Source organism: Drosophila novamexicana, unplaced genomic scaffold, assembly GCF_003285875.2.
Source record: "Drosophila novamexicana strain 15010-1031.04,08,12 unplaced genomic scaffold, DnovRS2.1 tig00000193-arrow-pilon, whole genome shotgun sequence".
Taxonomy (NCBI): domain Eukaryota; kingdom Metazoa; phylum Arthropoda; class Insecta; order Diptera; family Drosophilidae; genus Drosophila; species Drosophila novamexicana.
The window spans coordinates 4,147,576-4,168,794 of NW_020824787.1; the positions used below are offsets into that span (position 1 = coordinate 4,147,576).

General features: G+C 39.4%; 2 protein-coding genes across 2 annotated transcripts in view; both read left to right on the top strand.

The window, feature by feature from the left end:
* Positions 1 to 4,343, top strand: part of LOC115758874 (roundabout homolog 1) — a 55,051-nt gene extending 50,708 nt beyond the window's left edge. The window contains exon 14 of the mRNA XM_030699669.1: positions 1,603 to 4,343. Coding sequence (XP_030555529.1) covers positions 1,603 to 2,683 — 1,081 coding nt within the window. The 3' untranslated portion in view covers positions 2,684 to 4,343. The remainder of the gene's footprint in view (positions 1 to 1,602) is intronic.
* Positions 4,344 to 19,989: 15,646 nt separating this feature from the next.
* LOC115758734 lies at positions 19,990 to 20,891 on the top strand. Its single transcript, XM_030699484.1, has 3 exons — positions 19,990 to 20,156; positions 20,216 to 20,329; positions 20,396 to 20,891. Exons 1-3 carry the CDS (start codon positions 20,085 to 20,087, stop codon positions 20,831 to 20,833), a joined length of 624 nt encoding a protein of 207 aa, XP_030555344.1. The 5' UTR covers positions 19,990 to 20,084; the 3' UTR covers positions 20,834 to 20,891.
* The last annotated feature ends 328 nt before the right edge of the window (positions 20,892 to 21,219 follow it).

Below are 21,219 nucleotides of genomic sequence, written 5' to 3' on the forward strand. Positions count from 1 at the left end.
ACTTGTGAAGAGGAAGTCTAGGGAATAAACTTAAACTTTGGTCAAATATTTACATAGCTTAATCTATTTAAAAAAAAATAAGCCTAAACCTGACGAACTAGTTGGTATTATAATCAAACACTGTGGCATCTCTGACGACATGCCTCACAGCATTCCAGCCAGGTGGCAACGCTCGCAGAGACCAGCGAGTCATTCCAGCGAGTGATCCTCACTCGTCGCTGAGCGCAACTTCAATTAGAATTGAGAATTTTGGTATTTTCATACTCCCAATTATTCGACTCCACGTTTTTGAGATCCAAATTCGCTCGAATTAAACACAATTCTTCACAGTTGCCCAAGCTGCGTGCCATTTAAACTGCTTACAGTCATTCTGCTATTTTTTTTTTTAACATAGTTTCCACTGACATTTAACTCTGACCCCGGCTGGCCCCCTTTTAGTGCGGTACAAAGGACTCATTCAGTGCAGACATTTCCCTTCGCCAAATGAAAACTCATTAAGGGCATTAAAAGCGTATTTTGAAATGCACGCACCGGAGTTTTTTTCACCTCGACTGCGCCATGGCGACTCCATCAATACGCCGTATATACATACATACATATTTTAGTCAGCTTTTAGCTGGTTTCGCTTTATTTTTTCGCTTTCCCTCCGGCTGCTTTTTAATCCGCTTTCAGTATTTAAATACGAAAATAATGTTAAAAATTTTGTATTTGAGGGTGAACATTTCGCTTCTTTTGCATACCCTGTAATTAAATGAAACGTTGGAATGGGTATCTTCGGTGCTAGGTGGTGGGAATATAGACTTTGCCATATTGACTTTAACAGCATAGTTCGAAATGTTCAGTTACCTGTCCGTCCAACTGCAAAGACCCATTATCTTAGGGGCTCAGGGCTAGACCCTAGAAATTTGGTGTCTGACTGACAGGGTATTTCCAGGGCAAGCTCTCTCATTTAGCACTTATTCTCATCAGTTCATGTTTAATTTTCAGATAGTAAACATTTAAATGAAATACAATATGAATCAGGAAACGTTATATCCAATAACTGAGTATCTCCTAGTCGAGCTTTTTTAGCTGTAGCTCATTTTTCTTTACTTTTTTCCCCTGCTTATTTATCTGAGTGCGTGAGTCGCGTTCAAAGTGGAGTCAGTTGGAGCTGGTGATAAGTATTATCGCTGCTTAGAGCCGGGTCCATTTGCACAACATTAGTTGGGTTAACAGGCAGCTGGGCGGGCGGGCGTAAGGGCGGGGCAGTTGGGCGCTCAGGTGTGAATACGTAAAATGTTAAATCCGAAATAAATCCCATTTTTACACATGAGCACGCGCCGCTGCATGAATGCTGCTCAGGGAACTGGTTCCGGGCGCAGGCGAAATGCAAATTTCCGCTCCGACTGCAGACCGCACGCCATAAATTCCCAGCCAACCAGCGACCGCGCACTGCCCGCTGCCCAAAAATCATACGAACCGACAAATTTATAACCGAAAAATGTTTTCCCTGCTGCCCCTCCACAATCCTTGCGTACGTTTTGGGCGTGGGAATATTGTAATAAGCAAGCGACGGCAATAAATGTTTCTCCCTTTTTGTTTTTATCTCTTCATTTGCAGCTACGTGGGCGAATACTCCAATATACCCACCGACTATGCGGAGGTGTCCAGCTTTGGCAAGGCGCCCAGCGAGTATGGACGTCACGGCAATGCCTCACCAGCGCCCTATGCCACCTCGGCCATACTCAATCCCGGCCAGCAGCAGCAGCTGCAGCAACAGCAGCCGCGTTATCAGCAGCGTCCAGGCCCGGCTGCGCTGCCCGGATCCTATGGCATGCAGCGACCCATGCATCCGCATTACCAGCCACAGCAGCAGCTGCAGCAGCAACCACACTCCAGCGCGAACATCTATCAGCAAATGTCCACCACCGGCGAGATCTATCCCAGCAATACGGCCGGCGCGCGCTCCGTCTATTCGGATCAGTATTATTATCCCAAGGACAAGCACATGCACATGCACATCACGGAGAATAAGCTGAGCAACTGCCACACCTATGAGGCGGCGCCCAACGGCGGCCATCAGCAGCAGCAGCAACAGCAGCAGCAGCTAGCATCGACTGGCGGCAACTCGACCCAATTTGCCAGTGTGCGGCGACAGCAGCTGCCACATGGCTGCAGCATTGGACGGGACAGTGCGCGCTTTAAGGTGCTCAACGCCAGCCCGGCTCAGGCACTGGATCAGACGCTGGCCAAGAGCCATCAGCAGAATCTGCTTGACTTGGATGGCTCCTCCTTCTGTTACAATGGCTTGGCGGACTCTGGCTGCGGCGGCTCGCCCTCGCCCATGGCCATGCTGATGTCGCACGAGGATGAGCAGGCGCTTTATCACACGGCCGATGGCGATCTGGATGACATGGAGCGTCTCTATGTCAAGGTCGATGATCAGCAGCAGCCGGTCTCGCAGCAGCAGCAACAGTTGCTGCCCTTGGTGCCGCACTCGCAGCCACATCAGCAGCCGCTCGAGCCGCAATCCTGGCGTGCTCAAGGCACACGCGGCAGCCGCAAGGCGCACGCCGAGGAGCCGCTGGCCAAGGAGGCCAGCGAGCTGATCTATGCGCCCGGCAGCGTGGCCAGCGAGCGCAGTTTGCTAAGCAACTCCGGAAGCGGCAGCAGCAATCAGCAGCCTTGCCACAATGTCTGACCCCAGCTGGGTCAGCTGTCGGCCCAGACGCAGGCGCAGGAGCAGCTGTACGCGCGGGAGGTGCGCGAGCTGCTCGCTTGGTGCGAGCGCTTCAACAACGGCGGCGCAGAGAACTTTGAGTAAGCGAATAACTTGGGCATCTATTGGACATGGGCGCATACCACTTGCGCTGACTGTTGACAGTGCTTTCAAGTTGAGTTCAGGCGAGTCAGTTTACTGTTAGGCATAGAAGCCATAGAATTAAATAGAGAGAAGTATAAAGAGCCACGTGAAAGCTTTAAGTTGAGCTTTAAGACTTGAGCTAAGACTTCCTTTAAGCTCTCATTTGCTTGCCATAATTTCTTTTTTTTTTTTTATCAAATTTGAGTTAAAGAAAATTAAAAACAGCGTAAGTAGCTTGAACTTGATAATAGCGAAAAAAAACCAATGAAAATCAGCATGAGAAAAGAAAATCTTTAGAGCGTAGAACTTGTTAAAAAACTGAGCATTGGGAAAGCTTCTTAAAAAGCAATTCTTATGCTGATGTACGCATTTATACGCTCAAAAGCTCGTAAAGCTTTAATGAGCTTTTAAGTTTACTGTTCTGCCTTTTAGCTGTGGAGAGTTGCGCTCGAAGTGATCTTAGCTGCATTTAGTCAATGTAATTAAGCTCGCTTAAAGCTTTACTTCTCCCTTAAAGCTCTTTAAAAAATTGCTCTTAATACCTGTTAACTGACGCGTGTGAGCTCAACTTAAGCGTAATGCTCTACTGCGAATTTGAAGCAGATTTGGTTTATGATTTATGTGTATTGATATAACTGAATTTCTCGAATGATTTTTAGTGCCCATCCTAAGTGCATTTGTCACTAATGCTGTGACTAAGACTGAGAGCATTTGTGAGTTAAGTTTATAATTTTAAAAAGGAAAAAAAAGCAAGAGAATTACTCTTAAAGGTTTCGTTCTTCAACTACTCGTAACAAAGCTGAGTTGACTGTTAACCAATCCAAGCTAGTGATAGACTCTATGCTAGTGATAGACTAACTACCCACACACACTATCTGTCTCCCTCCCTCGCTCTCTGTCTAGCTCTCCCTCTCTCTCTGCTTTACTGCGCAGTTTAGGCTTAATTTTAGCTATAGATGATTGTAAATGTTAAAGAAACGTATGATAAGTTCCTCCAAGTATGCGGGCAGCTAAAGCCAGCGCTTAAAGTTATACTAATTGGTTAGTTAGATTGTTATTAAGCAGCTTAATCAATAACTAAATATAATAAATTATGTAAAACTATTTGGTAATTGTATATAATGTATTAAGCTAGACATATACGAACTTTCAATTGTATTCGAATATGCAAGTAGACAACTACGAATAAAAAGTGAATCAAATTGTGCATATAGTAATTTAAATATCATTATAGCAGAGCCCTTTATTTAGTTGTTAGACAAATACATATATATAACACATATACAACATATAACTATATATACAACTACTTATGTAATTAGCGCGTAAATAACACCAGGCATGTATGACAAAACTCCTTCAATTTAATGGCTACAATTTGTAAACCCCATTTACTTTCTAGCTGCCGCACTAATGAACTGTGCTTTCGCATAAGGCAGACAATTAGATATGCATTTACATATACATATGTGACTGCCAGCCCCATACCATATATATACACACATATATATATATATATATATATATATTCAAGCATATAAAATGAAACATAAAATATTAAATGCATATATTATAAAATATTCGTATGTATGTTGTTTATCAATTAGAAAATAATGAAATTAAGTGTATGTCTATGTGTAATTATTGATATTGAATACGCGTATTTACAATGTAGCAATTAAAATGCAAATAAAAATGCCATAATTATGAAATTCAAACACAAAACATTCGTATCGTATATTAATTCCATAATTGTTTGTGTTGTAAAGTGAACTAAAGTCAATACAACCGCTGCAAATGGCGTTTTTTGAGCAAACGTAATGAAAACAATATTTTAATTTATATCCAAATAAACATCTGTTCATAAATCAAGTTTCATTCTTATATATCGAGTCAATATCTAAAGGTCTGCAGCGGAAGAATGGATTACATTTTAATTTGCGCGAGAAAGTAGGCAACATTATTTATCATTTTCAATTGAGCTACATTAGAGATACAGTCAGAGCAGGAGAGTTGCCAGATTCTTTCTGGGAAATAGCTACATTAGTTTTAATTTTTGAAAATCAACTCAATTCTATTAAGTATGCAGCTGAAGAATTAACTATGCGATGACTTTTTGTTTAAGGCATAAGAATAGGCAACTCAACTCGAACATTTAATAATTAGCTTGCCTCTAGATCCCTTTGTTTAATATGCTTATGTTATATTATAAACAAGAACTGTGCGGTTATATGTGAGGGAAGTTTAACTCTTAAGACTTACAGCTATTTCAACTAAGGTAACAAAATTAGACAATAGCCCTAAGTGCAAGGATTTTGTTATAAATTAAAGTAAGTGTACTCCCATTTTCCATAAGAGAAACCCCATAGGGGTTTTATAGGTATTATAGATGATTTTTCGCATTCTTACCCTAGAAATCCAAAGTTCAAAGAAAAGGGCTACCAGCTTTTCAGTCAGCTACAGCAAAGCATCTCTCTGGTCAATTCGACTACTTTGGGCATTCAATAAGCCTTTTAAGCTTTTGGTCCTTTATTAAATCCGAATCTCGCCCTTAAATTACAAATATTTTGGAGAAATACTTTGTCCGTGTACAAAAGGTGAAAAACAAACTTATATTTTAAAATACCTTACCCCAAACAAACGCTCTACTGTAGAACTAATTGAAAAGTCACCACACACCACGTTTAACAGCTCCCAATGCAACAGCTACCCCCATTTTAGCTGCTGTGCCCTCCCCGCTTTGCATCTACTTTCAACTAAGCAACGCGTTTTTAATTAGCTGCAAAAACCGAAATTATGCATATACCCAGTTTCAATGTGTGTGTGTTTGTGTGTGTTGGTGTGTGTGTGTGTGACCGCGCCCATTTTAACTACAAAATAATTACGTGCTAGGCAATTAATTGCCAAGGGGTTAGAGTACCACAAAAAAAAACTCACGTGCGCCATGTGGCAACATCCGGCAGCCATTTGTTACAAATCGACAGCCACTTCCGGTGTGCGTATGTATGCCCTGCTCGGGGGAGACAAGTGGCAAATGCGAGCAACATTTGTTATGAGCGGTTTGTTGTTCATGCCGGAAAAATAAAAAGCAAAATGCATTACAAAATGTGCTTAATGCAAATTTAATCACTGTATGACAGACGGGCAAGGGGAGCTGCTTACAATTGCATATGTTGCCTATGGTATGTGAGAGCTCTATTGTAAATATGATTGCTAAAGAATAACAGCATAAGTTGGTATTATGCGCTTTAAATAAATAAACATTTGTTTTACAATTTTACAGTGGAAATCGCACAAATGTTTTGTTTCGAAGCAAATAAATATAAATATAAAATAATTTCTGATGAATAAATAAATACATCAATTATAAAATATATATTAAATCCTAAATTTCTAATTTCCAAAAAATTAAATTTGGTATTTTGCAATTTACAAAAAATCTAGGCGAGTTGACGAACAGTAGAAGCAATTTTTTTACAATTAGCAAAAAATTCCAGACGAACAACATAAATAATCCGTTTACAACATATTCGCACATTTTCTTTATGCTCGCATAATGTACTTGTAAAAAATTTGCGTAATTTCTGCCTCATTTTCAGCTGGAGGAGAATCGACTTTTTTTATGCCATGGCACTTGCTGGCAATCAATTATGTAGAAAATGTTGCCAGTTCATAAAAGTTGCTGTCATTAATATGTAAACAATCGCAGCAATTGTTTTGAAAGTGCCTTCCAGGCCCAGAGACAACAACATTATGATGCTGCCTGCCGCCAGCCGCCAGCCGCTTGCTGCCTGTTGCCTGCTTACAATGTGACTCTGCTGCTGGTCCTGGCTGCTGGCGAGCATAAAAACAACACATAATCATTTTATTAGCAGCAAGGCGAAACGGCGGACGCAGTGAAGCGGAGGCAAAGGATTCCGGCGGATTGTTCATCCTGTTGCCATTCGTTCGAAATGACTGAGCAACTGTGCGGAGTACGTGTTGGCCATGTTTCACTTGTTGTTGTTGTTGTTGTTAACGCCACTTGAGTTAACATGTTGCACCAGAGATCCCATCATGTGTCAAGTGTGATGTTAATGTGTATGTGCGCGCGTGTGTGCGTGTGTGACTCGGCCAGCACGTGGAAGTTTTCTCGTTAGCGAAACTAATTATCCGTTGTCGCTGTCAGCAAAATATCGTTAAACGGTAGGTGACAGTTGCACGCAGCTCTCTCTCTCTATGCATGTGTGTTGTGTGTGGAGCACTTGACGTAGACTCGACGTGCATAGTGAGTGTGTGCGGGTGTCAAGAGCCACACTGACCGCCATTTACTGCCACAAGAGCTTCATCAGGCGTGGCAAAGAACTCATTCTAAGAGCTATAAATGAATAAGACAGATTAAATCCCAACTTTGCTTATGAGAAATCAAAGCAAAAATAGTTGCAATTTGCAATAACATTGATTTATATAAACATCAGACATCAAACATAATATCAGCTATAAGCCATACTTATCTCCCATAAATACTTTCACTGACAAGACATAGGTCGAAATTTCGCACCCCTATAACTCGGTTAAATCTCATCAGATATGCATGAGGGTTGCCTTTTTGTCCATGGTTTGACCTCTATATCAATTTGGCATCTGAATCTGGCAACATTATACTTGGTCGAAATTCATGTGAAAATTGTACCCTCAAATATCATAAATGGACATAGTTCCAAATTTCACACTCCCATAATTCGTTCAAAACTCAACCAATATTTATAAAGTTTGACTTTTTGCTCATGGTTAGATCTCTAGATCAATCTGGCATCATTATTCTGGTATATTTATAAAAATGTTGATTTTGAATTATTTTCATAGACAAGGATATCAGAATAGTTCTGATTTCTAATTTCAAAGTGGTTTAAATGCCCATTTTCTTAATTCTGTATTTATTTTGTTGTTGCTTAAGTCCCGGAAACGGTTCTTCAGACGAGACAACAATATTGAACTTCCCATTACAGTCGAATAGACGCCAGAATTTATGTGCGCAGCTCAGCTCATAGAAATGCAATCAACGTAAATGTCATTTGATGGCCCGAGCCTGTTAAGAAGTAGCTGTGGGGCTGACTAAAAAGTCATTGGGCCAACCTGTGCACAGGTGGGGCAAATAGGAAAGAAAAAAAAAACAACGTTAGCAAATGGGAAAACTGTTTAAGTAAATTAACAATTCATTGCATGAAAAGTTTTGAAATTTTGTTGGCGCACATAGGAAACAGAACGCACTGCGCTGGACGCCCCATTGACAAGGCAGTTTTATTGTTAGAAAAATAAAGGAAAAAAAAAGAGAGCTGAAAAGTGAGTCAAACAAACAAACAAACAACAAGCAAAACACAAACGGAAGCTGGCAAACAAGCGGAAGGCTCTGGCACTCAACTAATGGCAGCATAATGCGTTTATTGTGGAATCACGAGCACAACAACAGCAACAGACAGTCGCAGATGTGCGACCAGTCAGTCGCCGGGAAAAGCAGTGCCACACACCCCCAAAAGCAAGCGAAGGGCGGAGCGCGCGCGATAACCGAGCACAAATGTCAACGCAAAAGTCAATCAGTGCAAGGTGGGGCAAGCCGGGGGCATGGAGGGTCGCAGACTGAAACTTAATAGAACCGTGTGCGATGCCCCCCCTGCGAAAAACACGCACGCACTTTTCAATGGGGCAGCAGACAGGCGGCAGACAGCATCGCATTCAAAATCAATTCAATTGAAATACATTTTTTTCATTCATTCTTTTTTTTGTTGTTGCAGCTTTTGGGAATTGGGAGATCCTTAACCTCTGCTCCCGAGAACCAGGGCCCCAACTGCCGTGTCGCTGCTTTTTGTTTGCTGCTTGAAAAACGGCCATTGAAAACTGCCGAAAAACTGTTCATTTTCATATTCATTTACATTTTGACTGGCGGAAATGAATGATTTCCGCCTGCAGCCGCAGCCGCAGCCGCTAATGAGACGTAATGTGACGTCCATGACTGGCCCGCATAGACCAGAGCTCTACATAAGTAGATCTGCCAACTGGTTGCGCTTCTGCTGTCTCATGCTTCTCCCCGCCTGCAGGCCTGCCTTCACCCAAATTAATTGCCAATGCCCGTAATGTCGTTTGTCAAAAGTTGTTGCATACTTAGCGGCGCGATGACAGACCAAATGAGTCGCAGCTACTTTGTGGCAGGGCTTCAACTTCGCCAGATACTTATAGCTCATTAAACAGGCGCCTGTTTCGCCTGTCGAAAGTGCAAGTCATGCCACGCCCATAAACTGCCAAACGGCTGACAGACAAAATTTTGAAAACGTCAAACGTTTAATAAATCACATAATGAAGCGTAACAAAAAAAGATTTAAAAAATTCTCTTGTAGGTTACTGTACTCAATAATAAATATATAATATAAAAATATTATTCGGAAATGCCGTTATGTATTTATATATGTGTTTGTGTTTGTGTGTGTGTGTGTGTGTTTTCTTATACCCTTCCATGCGATTCTCAGAAACCCCTGTTACTTTCAAGCAATAAGTTTTACATGTTTTTATTTTTGTCTGTGAACTAGTGTGAATATATTTGTGGATATCTGTAGATGTGTGTGTATATGTATATGTATGTATTTATGTACATATGTATGTATATGTGTATGTTTACATGTATAATGCATCATCACTTATAATACACGCAGTCTAATTTGTTCACGCTCAGCTGCAAGGTACAAAGTAATTTTAACTATTGTCATTCTATGCGATTCTCATAAATTCAAGTAAGCCCTACCGATTTTCATGCAATAACTTCAAGTGCTTTTTTGTGTGTTTATATTCGTGAGTGAATAATTTTTGTCAATATATACATATGTATGTGTATGTATGTATGCATGTATATAAGTATGTATGTATGTATGTATGTATGTATGTATGTTTGTATGTTTGTATGTATGTATGTACATATGTATGTATGTATGTATATATGTATGTATGTATGTATGTATGTATGTGAGTATGTATGTATGTTTGTGTGTATGTATGTATGTATGTATGAATTTGACTTTCCGCCCAGCTGCAAATTTAAAAAAAAGTCATTTTAGCTATTGGCCTTCTATGCGATTCTCATAAAGTCAACTAAGCAATACTAGTTTCGAGCATTAAATATAAGTGTTCATTATTGTGTGTTTATCTAGTCTGTGTAAATTAAAGTAAATACATTTTTGTCCATATGTAAGCATGTAGGTATATATACATGTAAGTATGTATGTTCTATTTTGAGTAGGACGTACAAGGTGTTTTATATTAATAACCTGTCAATATTTTAATTGGTATCAAAATTTCATCCTTGTCTTTTAACTTGTATTCTTATGTTCTTTTCTCTTTCTCCGACTATTTTTTTCTTTTTTTTCTCTTGTTCTGCCACTAGCCCACTCATATTCTATTAAATAATGTATATTTTACTGTATTTACAATTTTTTATAACATTTTTGCTTAGTAAGGTTTTTGCTCCTTCATTTGTTTAATAGAAGTCATTTTGTAAATCTTATAAATACGCACTGCGTCGACATTTTTGATTTCAATCTTTTCTTTGACCAGTGTCTGGAGCTATTTGACCAAAGTCAATTAATTACCTTCAAGAAATGCTTAGCTAGATTTGTAAATCTTTGGACAGGCGGCACATTTGTCACACGTTCGCTTTCATCAGCTCCATCATCTTCATTCAGCTGCGTTCATTCAATTCATTTATAAGGAGTGCAGGGTAGCTACCCTTAAGCTGAGTTGCCAAGTTTTGTGTTGTGCTGAGCTTTTCAATATTAATTGCATAGCTTCGGATTGAGCAAGGGACATCTTTGGGGGTCAGCGCAAACACAAAGGCTTTGACCCATGTCCTATTGCCTGGACTTTTGGCTTTTGATGAATGGACAAGAATTCGACATGGCATGAATGAGCATTTTAAATAAATTAGTTGTATTACAGTTGCATTTGATTTTCTTTTCTATTTTTTTGTATGTGAGTAAATAAATTACGTTGTCAAATTGAATGGGTCCTGATAGAGAGCTTTGATTAGCTCGCCTTAAGACGAATTGATAAATCAAAGTAAAAACCCACACAAAATGTGCAGACGTTTATATAAAAATTAAATATACATGACTAAGAGGAAAACTTCATAAACGAAATTCACTTAAAGTTTAATTAGAAGGCACACAGACCAGACAAAAGAGTGGAACGATTCATGCCTCCGGGTTATAAATTAAGATAATAAACCACCAAATTGTTATAAGTTAATTAAGCTAAATGAAAAGCTTTTAAGCATCAGGCGGCGAGGCACCAGGACATCCAAGACTCCCAAGGATCCAATGATGAGCTAAGACCATCAAGGTGAAGTTGGGCGCAAAAAAATATGCCATAGTTATAACTGAAAGCAGGTTGAAGGATGTCGGCTGAAGTATGAGAAATGACAGCCAAAGCAGCCACCAAGGACTGGAGTCTGAGAATGCAGCAGTTAGCTCGACCTGAAGACAAATGTCTGGCAATTTGGCTAAATGGCAAAACTCGGATAAGTAAAACAGTAAAACATGCACAGGAGCATAATAAAGACAATAATTATTATTGTCATGTGTGTACACTTTGAAAAACTAGCGTGAAATAAGCAAATATAATATAATCGATATATAGAATGATCAAATAGATATATAACATATAATTATAAAACAAACAATATAAAAGAGGATACAATGGAATCTAATTCAACAAGATTTTTTTGAAAAAGTTCAAGAACTTTTTAAATAATTTACAAGACATCAATGTTTTAAGTTCAGCTATAGATTTTTTAAATATTATCAGAGTACAGAATATCCTCTTAGGTCCACATAGTTACCTTCCAGTATACGGAAGGGACGAATTATTTAAAACATTTCCAAAAGATCCAGGATTCCATTTTTTTAAAAATTATTTTATTTAGTTTGAAATTGCTCTCTTAATTTTTAAATAAAAAAAAAAAGCTATGAAATATTCCAATCTTCCCATTTCACTTATCAAAATGATTGCTTTTGCGATCGGAAGAAAATGTTTCCTAAAATATTGCATACGTGTTTTCAGTGTATTCTAACCAAAGTTTCTGCGTGTCTTCATAAAGGGAACTTTCCTCAACCGAAATGCCTGACAGACATCGTGCGTTAATTATGGCCATCTGCTAGACGACGCCAGACACTCCTCAAATAGCATTAAGGAAATTGCCTTGAATCGCATACCTATGCGAACACACAGACACGCACACACTTACAAATAGTTATTTGTTGTTATTGTTGTTTAGCTGTCATTGTTTGGCCATCAACTGTCTGAGTCGGAGAACCGCTTAAAGGCTTTGCGCATATTTAAACTGAGCCGCTTAATGTTGGTAACTGGCTGGTTGGGCTTTTGACTGGGGCTATTACAGTACTCGTTATTGACAATATGATGTGCTGATTGGCATATTGAGCAGTTGCCAGCAGACTGACAAAGCTCTAATAGTTTCCAAAGAGGTAGTTTGCTTGGCAACATAACTATAACACAATTGAAAATTGCGCTATGTAAACTATGTTTGGTTAGCTTGATTTCTTGCTTTGAAAACTTTTGAATTGATTTAAAATTCATAACCTGTTCTAAACAATGCTTAACAATCCTTAAGCCAAGCTTTCACACAGACACAAACACCGACGCTAAGATACGAGTAAAGCTCGGCTACTTGCATTGCTTATCTATAGAGCTTTTGAAAGCTCACTAATACTGTGACATCGATGTCATTGATTATCGTTTCACTAAGCATGCTGATGCAGCATTTGCTTAAATCAAGCAGCTCATTTAAAATATTAAAAGTCCCAAGAGGCAGCTACTATAATTAAACCAATGTACATGACCAAATCACATGCCAAAACATGTTTGCCAGCAGTTTCCTTAAGCACACAAACACGCACACACACACACAACCACACACAGATGCGTAGGCAAACAACTGATGTGGGAAACACTTGGAGCATGGAGCAAAACAGATTGAAGTACACGTTTAAGTTCGTCTAAAACCACACGATATTTGCGAATGACAGTTTATATTTAGTTTCAGAGATGCGCTGATTAAACATTTAATGCGGCAGCCCTGGTCTCGTGCCTGGGGCTAGCTACTTGGTATTGACAAGGGGCCTTTGGAGTAGTCTGTCTGAGTGATTTCTTTCTCAATAATATGAAAAGTGAATTGTTTGACGCTTTTGATTCGCACTTTGCTGCAGGCCAAATTGTGTTGGGCATTGTTGTGCACAGCAGACAGCACGTTACCCATTTTTGTTTATTTATGTTGAGGATACGCAAGGGCGTCCACTTTAAGTCTGTTGTAAGCTTGTACGGCAACGTAAACTTTGTTAAATACACAAAATTAATTTGATTACAAAATTACAAAGCAGTTCAGCGCCTCCGGTTCTGATTTGATGTTCATCTATTTATTATACTCTATATTCTGGATATAGAAATGGGTATGGTAAAGTTTTTCATATCATCTATTAGGGGAAAATACATGTAAGGCAAAAAAAATAGATTATCCGTTATCTGTTCTAAGATCATTTAGCTTTGCTGTCTTATGTTTTCAAACCCCCAAATTAACTTCTGTACGAGGTGTGACTCAGTCGAGCACTTTCGCTTTGAGAATTCCAACTTGTTAAGGGTTGTCTATTATAAAATGTGTCAAAATTTCGCTTAAATATTTGACTGCTTATCGAGGTGTTGGCTAAGTGTAGCCGCAGGTCGAAAGCAACTCATCTTTGAGAGTTATGAGCAACAAGAAAATAATAATAATAAAAAAGTGAAGAAAACTGAAGTGTTTCGAGCAGCTGTTCGAGTGCTCTTGAACATTTAATGAGTTGTATCTGAGCTGTCTGCTCCCCCAATCTGATATTTGTGGAAGGTATCCTCTTAGTTCAGTTCTGTTGTCAACTGCAATTTGTGTGCTTAACGCTGCCTGAAATAAGATTTCGGTAGCGTCTGCTACTCATGTGGTTATTGGAGCTTACTGTAATGGAATTTTTAAGTGAATGTCACAAATGTAGAAACATCACAGCAGCTGCTCAAATATGCAAAGACTTTTGCCCACACGAAGACACACCTCACCGGCTGATTACGTATACGACATGCTGTTTTTTTTTCTTTCATACTCGCGGCCCAAAGTATGCAGCAAAAATATGTGTGGAGTACTTATTTTGTAGACAATAGCGATTTTGTGTTTATTTGAGCTTATATGCACATCATCTATCATCAAGTTAACACAACAACACACACCCTGCCACACAGTCCCACACACACACACACATTCGCATTTTCAGCTGGCGCTGCATCAATTTTCATAGTTCCATTATTATGATTGTTATTAACTTAAATAGAAAATACTTGACTGTTTCATAAATCTTAACATTCGGCCCGCCCGCTGCGCTGCTCCCAGACTCTCTCTGAGGGACCGCTCCTGTGGGCCTGGCAGCGCTTTCCATCCCGGGTTGGAGTCATGTTGCGTCAAGTAGATTTATGTTATGCGAATATGCGGGTGTGAGCTGTGTAATTTACAATGATGAGTTCTGTTTTGATTTATTTTTGTCAACGACTGTTTCGAGCAGTTTCTTTTTTATTTGCTTCTCAAAAATCATCTACTCAGCAACTTTAATAATTTGGGTAAATGGTAATTTATATGCTAAATTAGACTTAAAGCTTAAGAAGTATTAATATAATTATATATGTGTAAATTTAAGATTGTAGTAAGAGCTGAATACCTGAAAAGGATACATGCCATAAACTTGGAAACATTTTGGTGTTATCTTTTTGGCATGATTGTAAAGGCTATAAAGTGAAAGATACTTGATCTGTATATACTCTTACATATAATTTCCATAACGCTTTTTCCGATTACTTGAAAACGGAATTTAGTAGAAGATATCATGTTAAAATTGTCAAAATTTTGAGATTTAATAGTTAAAGACATTGGTAAGGATTTGACAAAGTGGAAAAATACTGGGAACTATAATACTATGGACCTAGTTAAGAATTACATTAATTTGGCTTACCGCAAAAATTCAATTGCTGCATGAGAACTTTTTAAATGCAAAAGCAATTTGCTTTTCACCTAGAAAATTAGGCAAGTAATTACATGAGGATTGTGAGGGGAGGAGGGAGGAAAGATTCGTGTGATTTTGGAAAGAACAACAGACGTTTACAATGGAGACGAGGCGAGCTTCACAAAAGGCGCAAACTTTTAATAAATCCGCAAATTACTTAATAAGCAACTCCTTTTCGCGGTGACGACAAATGCGATAAGGCCAAAGGATAAAAGACGCGACCATAAACAAAGCGCCGTAAACTATGCAACGTTTGCAGCCTGTGGTGGAGTCTGGTGGGGTGGGCGGTGCTGTGGTGGGTTTGTGCGTGTGTGAGTGCAACTGGAAATGTGGCTGGGCTGTTTAGCATTAAACCGAATTGCGGCAGATGGCGCTTAAGCAAAACAACAAGAGTAGTCAGAAAGAGATAGATAGAGAGCGGGAGAGAGGGAGAGCGAGAGAGAGCACATATATCACATTGTAGTTGCTGGTAAAAATGTTCGCATAAGCGATTTTTATTTCGCTTTTGTAAGTTAATTTGCGCACTATTGTCCTGCCCGAGGGGTTGTAGTGCGGCTCCAGCTCCTTGTTGCTGCTGCTGATGTTGTTGTTGTTGTTGTTGTTCTTTTTGTTGTTGTTGCTGCGGATGTTGTCGCATTTCATGTCTAGCTGGGGTACGTAGCGCTTTTGTGCTGCGTCGCCTTTTGCACTTTTTAATGTAATTCAATTTCAATGAAATTTAATCGTCCGTACATGCGGTCACCCCCCTCCACTCCCGGCCCCCTCGACGACCCACTCAGCTGCCCCATGGCTGGCAGTTTAACATTATTTGCGTCATTTGTGGTGGTTAATTTCAGTGCGCGCTTTTACTATTCAATTATGTTGCCCCCACCGTCGATCGCAATTTTTTATGCACTACTCTTCTTCTTCATTGTGGAGGACAGTGTACCGTGTCCTGTGTCCAGCGCGGCTCCTTTGTGCCGCTGAGGGCGGCGCTAATGCCGCGCCTGTTGTCACATTATAGTTGTTCGCATTGTCCTTGCCATTATCCTTGTTGTTGCTGTTGTCGCTTTCATTGTTATGAAAAATTAAATAGGCATAAATCATGCTAATGGCGCATTCAAAAATTTATTATGCTTTAAACCAGGCACCAGGCATCATTTTATATATGTGCATTTGCAATCATATGTGTGTGTGTGTGAGTGGCCTGGTTTATGGGGTGGATTCTGTTAACAGGCGCCGTGGCTCGCGTCCAGATTGCGATTGAGTCAGAGTTTAATCAAAAAGAGTCGCTGACTCTGCGGGAGGTGGTGAGCTGATTTCATTCATCTGATCATTTCGATTTCAATTAGTTGATTGAAATGGAAACTAAAACAAATTTTTATATATTTTTTCGTATGCTGTTAGATGGCGATAATGAATGTGCTAATTAATATGAGTCAATTTTCGTCATTAATCTTTTTAAATACTCATTAATTAGTCAGGTTTTTAATCAATGTAAGATAACTATATTTAAATGTGATTGTGTGAATGGGCTGATTGAAACTCTCATTATATTAAAAAAAAATCTGTTGAGTCATCCTAGTAATGATTGTTATTGACAATAGTGTATATAGTTATAAGCTTTCATTATAGCTGTTTTAAATATCACTCGAAAAGGAATTTAGCTTTAACTATTCAATTATAGATTATGATATGATGATCATGATGAGTTTTCTGAACTTAAAGCTTTTGGCCTTACTCAATATAAACAAATGTGTTTAAGCCAGTCCTGTGCTTTCAATGCTTTTGATTGTTAACTAAATGTTTGATCTAGTAAAATCATTTAACATTGTCCAAACCTTTTAAGCTAATTTTTAATTTAAGCTAATAATAAAAGCGCATGACAGCCTTAAGCACAGTTTTTTCCAACACTGGATCATGCAACTATCAAAAGCTTTTAAAGCACATGACTCGCTTAAGCTTTAAGTTCAGCAACGTGATTAAGCGAAATCTTAAGCAAGCTGTCTTATATCATAATTTATATGGAATATTGCCCTTTCAAATTTTGTGTAATTTTTGAAAGTATTCAAAACTTATCGACCATATAGAAATACGCACTGGCGCTTTTCAATGTCCCATCAGCAAAATCTCAGAACACAAATCATAATCAAGCAACGAAAAGCTAATTTTAAGCTAAAGCCAACAACTAACGACTCGCAAACAATGCCTGAGCGTGAATAATTTGGAGGGTGGGCCACGGCTAGTGGAGGGGGTAATATGCCGCGTGCCTTTATATTTAATCCAGGACAACGGCGACCCACATAATGCAAATTGCTTTTATAATTTGCACAGCAGCAGCGTGGACGACGTCATTCATCAGCCTTACGAAGGACACGGAACGACGCGGATTTTCGGGTTTTTAGACAAATTTCCAGGGATTAACAGCAGCAGCGCTTTGCTTGCATATTTGTTGCTCGGTGTTGTTGTTGCTGCTATTGTTGCTGTTGCATGCAACGCAACGTTGCAAATGTTGCAGCATTCTCGACGCGCAGTTTAGCGCTTTGCGCTTCATTCCATTTATTATGTCTGCGTTTATCTTCTTTTTGGGTTATTTTCATTGCCAAAAATATTTCAAGTGGGTTTCAGCAACTGTGCAGCACTTTTTATTTGCTTTTAGGATTTCCTTTCCGCCAGCCCAAACGCAACGTTCATTGCAAATTTTTCATACACGCACCACACTCCTCACGCCAAGGCTGCAAATACAGTTACAGCTACTGCTAAAGCTACGGATACGATTGCACACACACACACACTCACACAAGCACACACACAGATACACATTTGCAGCTGCAGATACAGGAAACAAGCGCTGGCATTGAATGCGCCCAGCAGAGTCTGTCAGTAGTTTTGGCCGGATTTGCTGAACTGATGCTAGCTAGAGTGTAAAAAGCGGTATATCAGCTATTAATTTGATCAGTTGAAGCATTTTACACTTCATTTATTTATTCATCAGATTTAAAACTATAAATATTTAATTAAATACAAAAAATGTTTAAGATATTTGAAAATAAAAATTGTACAAATTTACACAAGTATAACGTAAAAAAAATTATAATAATAAATGATTAAAATACGAGGGTGAAAGATTTTATAATAAAAAAGAAAATAAAGAGTACTTACAGATTAGATCTTTTAAAGATATAAATCGCAAACGGAATGAAGTAAATAATAAATAATGCATTTTGGCATTCAACTATTAAAAAGGGGAAAAAGTTGTTAGATTATCTTTTGTTAATTTTGAAATAAGAGTACATATACACAAGTTTATATATATATATTGCAAAACAGCTGCAGCTGGAGCTAATTTTGCCCAATAGCATAATTTCCATTTTTTAATTTTCTAACTATTATCCTTTGATAAGGTAACTATTTGTAGTGCATTTCGTAGTCGAACATTTGAGAGCGCAATCAATCTTAGTCGCTTTCCTTGCGCCTTTGTTTCTGTGTTGTTTTTGGCCTTTGCCCACCTATCGCAGCATTGTTGTTTACATGTTCATTCGCGGGATTTTTCACTTGAAATTGGAAAGTCGACAGCGACGATTTGGGGGCCATACAAAGCGAGTTAAGTCCCCACATGGAGCATGCCACGGACTCAATGTATCCGTGTATCTGTAGCTGTGCCCGTGGGCAAACCAACTGCGTTTCTATGCCTGGAGGTGGATGTTGGCGAGCAGCAGCTTATTGTTTGGCCACCATTGTACCATTAAATGAAGTTTTTGGCTTTAGTCTGGGCGCGTCCGTTTTGCGGTTTGGCGTGCATTAAGCTTGTTATGGCTTTAATTTGGAGCCATCCTTGGGAAATCGCATCAACGCAGCTGGAGATCGTTAAATAATTCATGTCAGGCCAAAAAAAAAGAACTGAAAAAAAAAAATAAAACAAGAAAAGACGCAATGAAAGCCAAATTAAGCAGTTGAAACCGTTTAGCCAAAAGGGGCGCAGATGCTGCTGCTGCAGGCTGCTCCCGGACGCAGCTGGGCGCCAGAACGCCAGGACGACGGCTGATTTACGGTGCAATAATTTTCATCTCATTTTCATTACATTTGGGCTTAGCTCGTGGCGTTCGCTGCAAGCAAGTGTCTGTGCATTGAGCGACTCGTGCTCTCGTTATCCTCGAGGCAAGGTGAGAGGCTGTGTCCTGTTCGTCGTCCTCTTTAACTCGCCTGCTATTTATCATTTGCCAAGTGCTTATACATAAGTTCAAGTGCCCGATATGGGTTAGCAATGGCACTGCCAATAGGCCTGCTCTGCCTCTTGGCTGCCTGGTAACTGTTTGCCTCTTCGCCACACAGCTGCACAGTTTCCATAAAGTTCTCTTTTTTTTCCCTGCCATTTACACAGTTTCAAGTACCTTCAGAATTGTGAACAAGTCGCAAAAAAGGATCAACAAGGCACTCAACAACAGCAACATCAGCAACAACAAAAAAGACAGCAACTGCAATTGGAAAGGCAACGGCTGTGACACTTCACAACGTCGACAGATTTACATCAATTATTGCACGGGTGGCCAACAGGTGGCAGACAGGTAGGCAGAAATAACAAATATTACCGTGTTTAACTGAAAGTGTCTAGTAGACTATTAAACCTTTAATGTAGATTGAAAAGAGACCAAACCTGACTGCTAACTTCCGCGTAGCCCTTATAGACTTATAGGCTACTGCCTATCTGTCTTTTATTTTTGAACAAATCAGTTGCAGTAAACTCTTTTGTAGCTGGATAATTTATGGAAAATTTGAATTTGATTGAATTTATTTACCTACATGTAGGATAGTTTAGTAAAAAGCATAGCTAACCTATGAAAAAGACATAATAAAGTTCATCGTTTCTTATTAGTTTTTTTAATAATATGACAACATTTGTGTCTTCTTTGTTGTTCGAGTATTTAAATAAAATCTAGCCTTGGCAATTTTCGCGCTTTCGCCTGCCTTGAATATAGCAAAGCACTTTCGATATATTTATATTTAATCGATGTTAAGAATCGGCTAAGCCTAGCAAAAGCTGTCATCTTCGCTCACATTGTTCCATCGCTTCTATCGTATTTAAAACATACAAAATTTCTGTGAACTCAAGTTATAAATCAGACAACAACTATCACTCGAGTTCAAATATCGTCATGTTTCTCGATGCCTTTGGAGCACCCAAGGATGTGACACCGGATAATCTGCACGAATATACGTATGATCTGGTAAGCTCTAGTTGATTTCTGCGCAGCCAGCTGACAGATTTGTGCGGCATAATTTCCAGCACGGCGTTATGCTGCTGACATCGGCCGATTATGAGGTCTATATACCGCCGCGTTGGCATGGCACCGTCTATAGCACAGAGGAGTTGCTGGATAGCTATCGCAAGCGCTTCAAGGTGAGTCCTGGATTTATTCTAAAACCGTTTTCATATTTATTGACATGCCTACTCTTCCACGCTCAGCCCGATTCCACGCTGTTGACCTTTCACGCCCTGGAACCCTATGAGCCGGAGCTAATCTGTTGCGAGCGCTGTGTGGTGGAGATAACCGTGTTGCCGGCGGGCCAGACCCTGCACACGGGCACCGAGATTGTCGTGTTTTTGGTCAAAATATACGAGGTGAACACACTGATCACCAAGGAATTGGGCACCGAACTCAATTTCTTTCCGAGCAATCATCACTATCACGTGCGCATCATGAACGAGGGTATTGACATACTCTACGTGGACGACAAAATCTATTCTGGCCAAGTAATCAGCGGCGTCAGCTATCAGCATCAGTGCGTCCAGAATCTGCTTAAGAAACTGCAGCCGTTGGGCGTGAAGAGCCTATCCGGCCAACAGCTGCCGGATCAGCTAACTAACATGTGCCGCAAAGTGGATGCCGCCCCCAAAAAATAATGCTTCTACACTCTCTACTACTAATACACTCAGTAAAAATGGATTTTTCATTATTGAATATCCCCGTGTTTCGAATTGGTTCAATCTGTTGGCAATGCATTAGGCACAGCTGACTAAATGAACTGTCAACGTGCCTCTCAATCATTTTTAGTTATTCTCAGTTTCGCTTTAGCTCCACAATTATTTAATATTCACATTATTTTTGGCCTGTATGCTGCAAATGTTTTGGCATATTTGGAGTATTCTCATAATCTATTTTTCTACATATTCGCCAGAGCCTTTCGATTGGGAGCAACATTTTAAAATGTGTTGGTTTTGAATGGGTTTCTTTTCTCGGACTTACATAAAAATTTAATCTTGATAACTGCATATTTTATGATAGGATT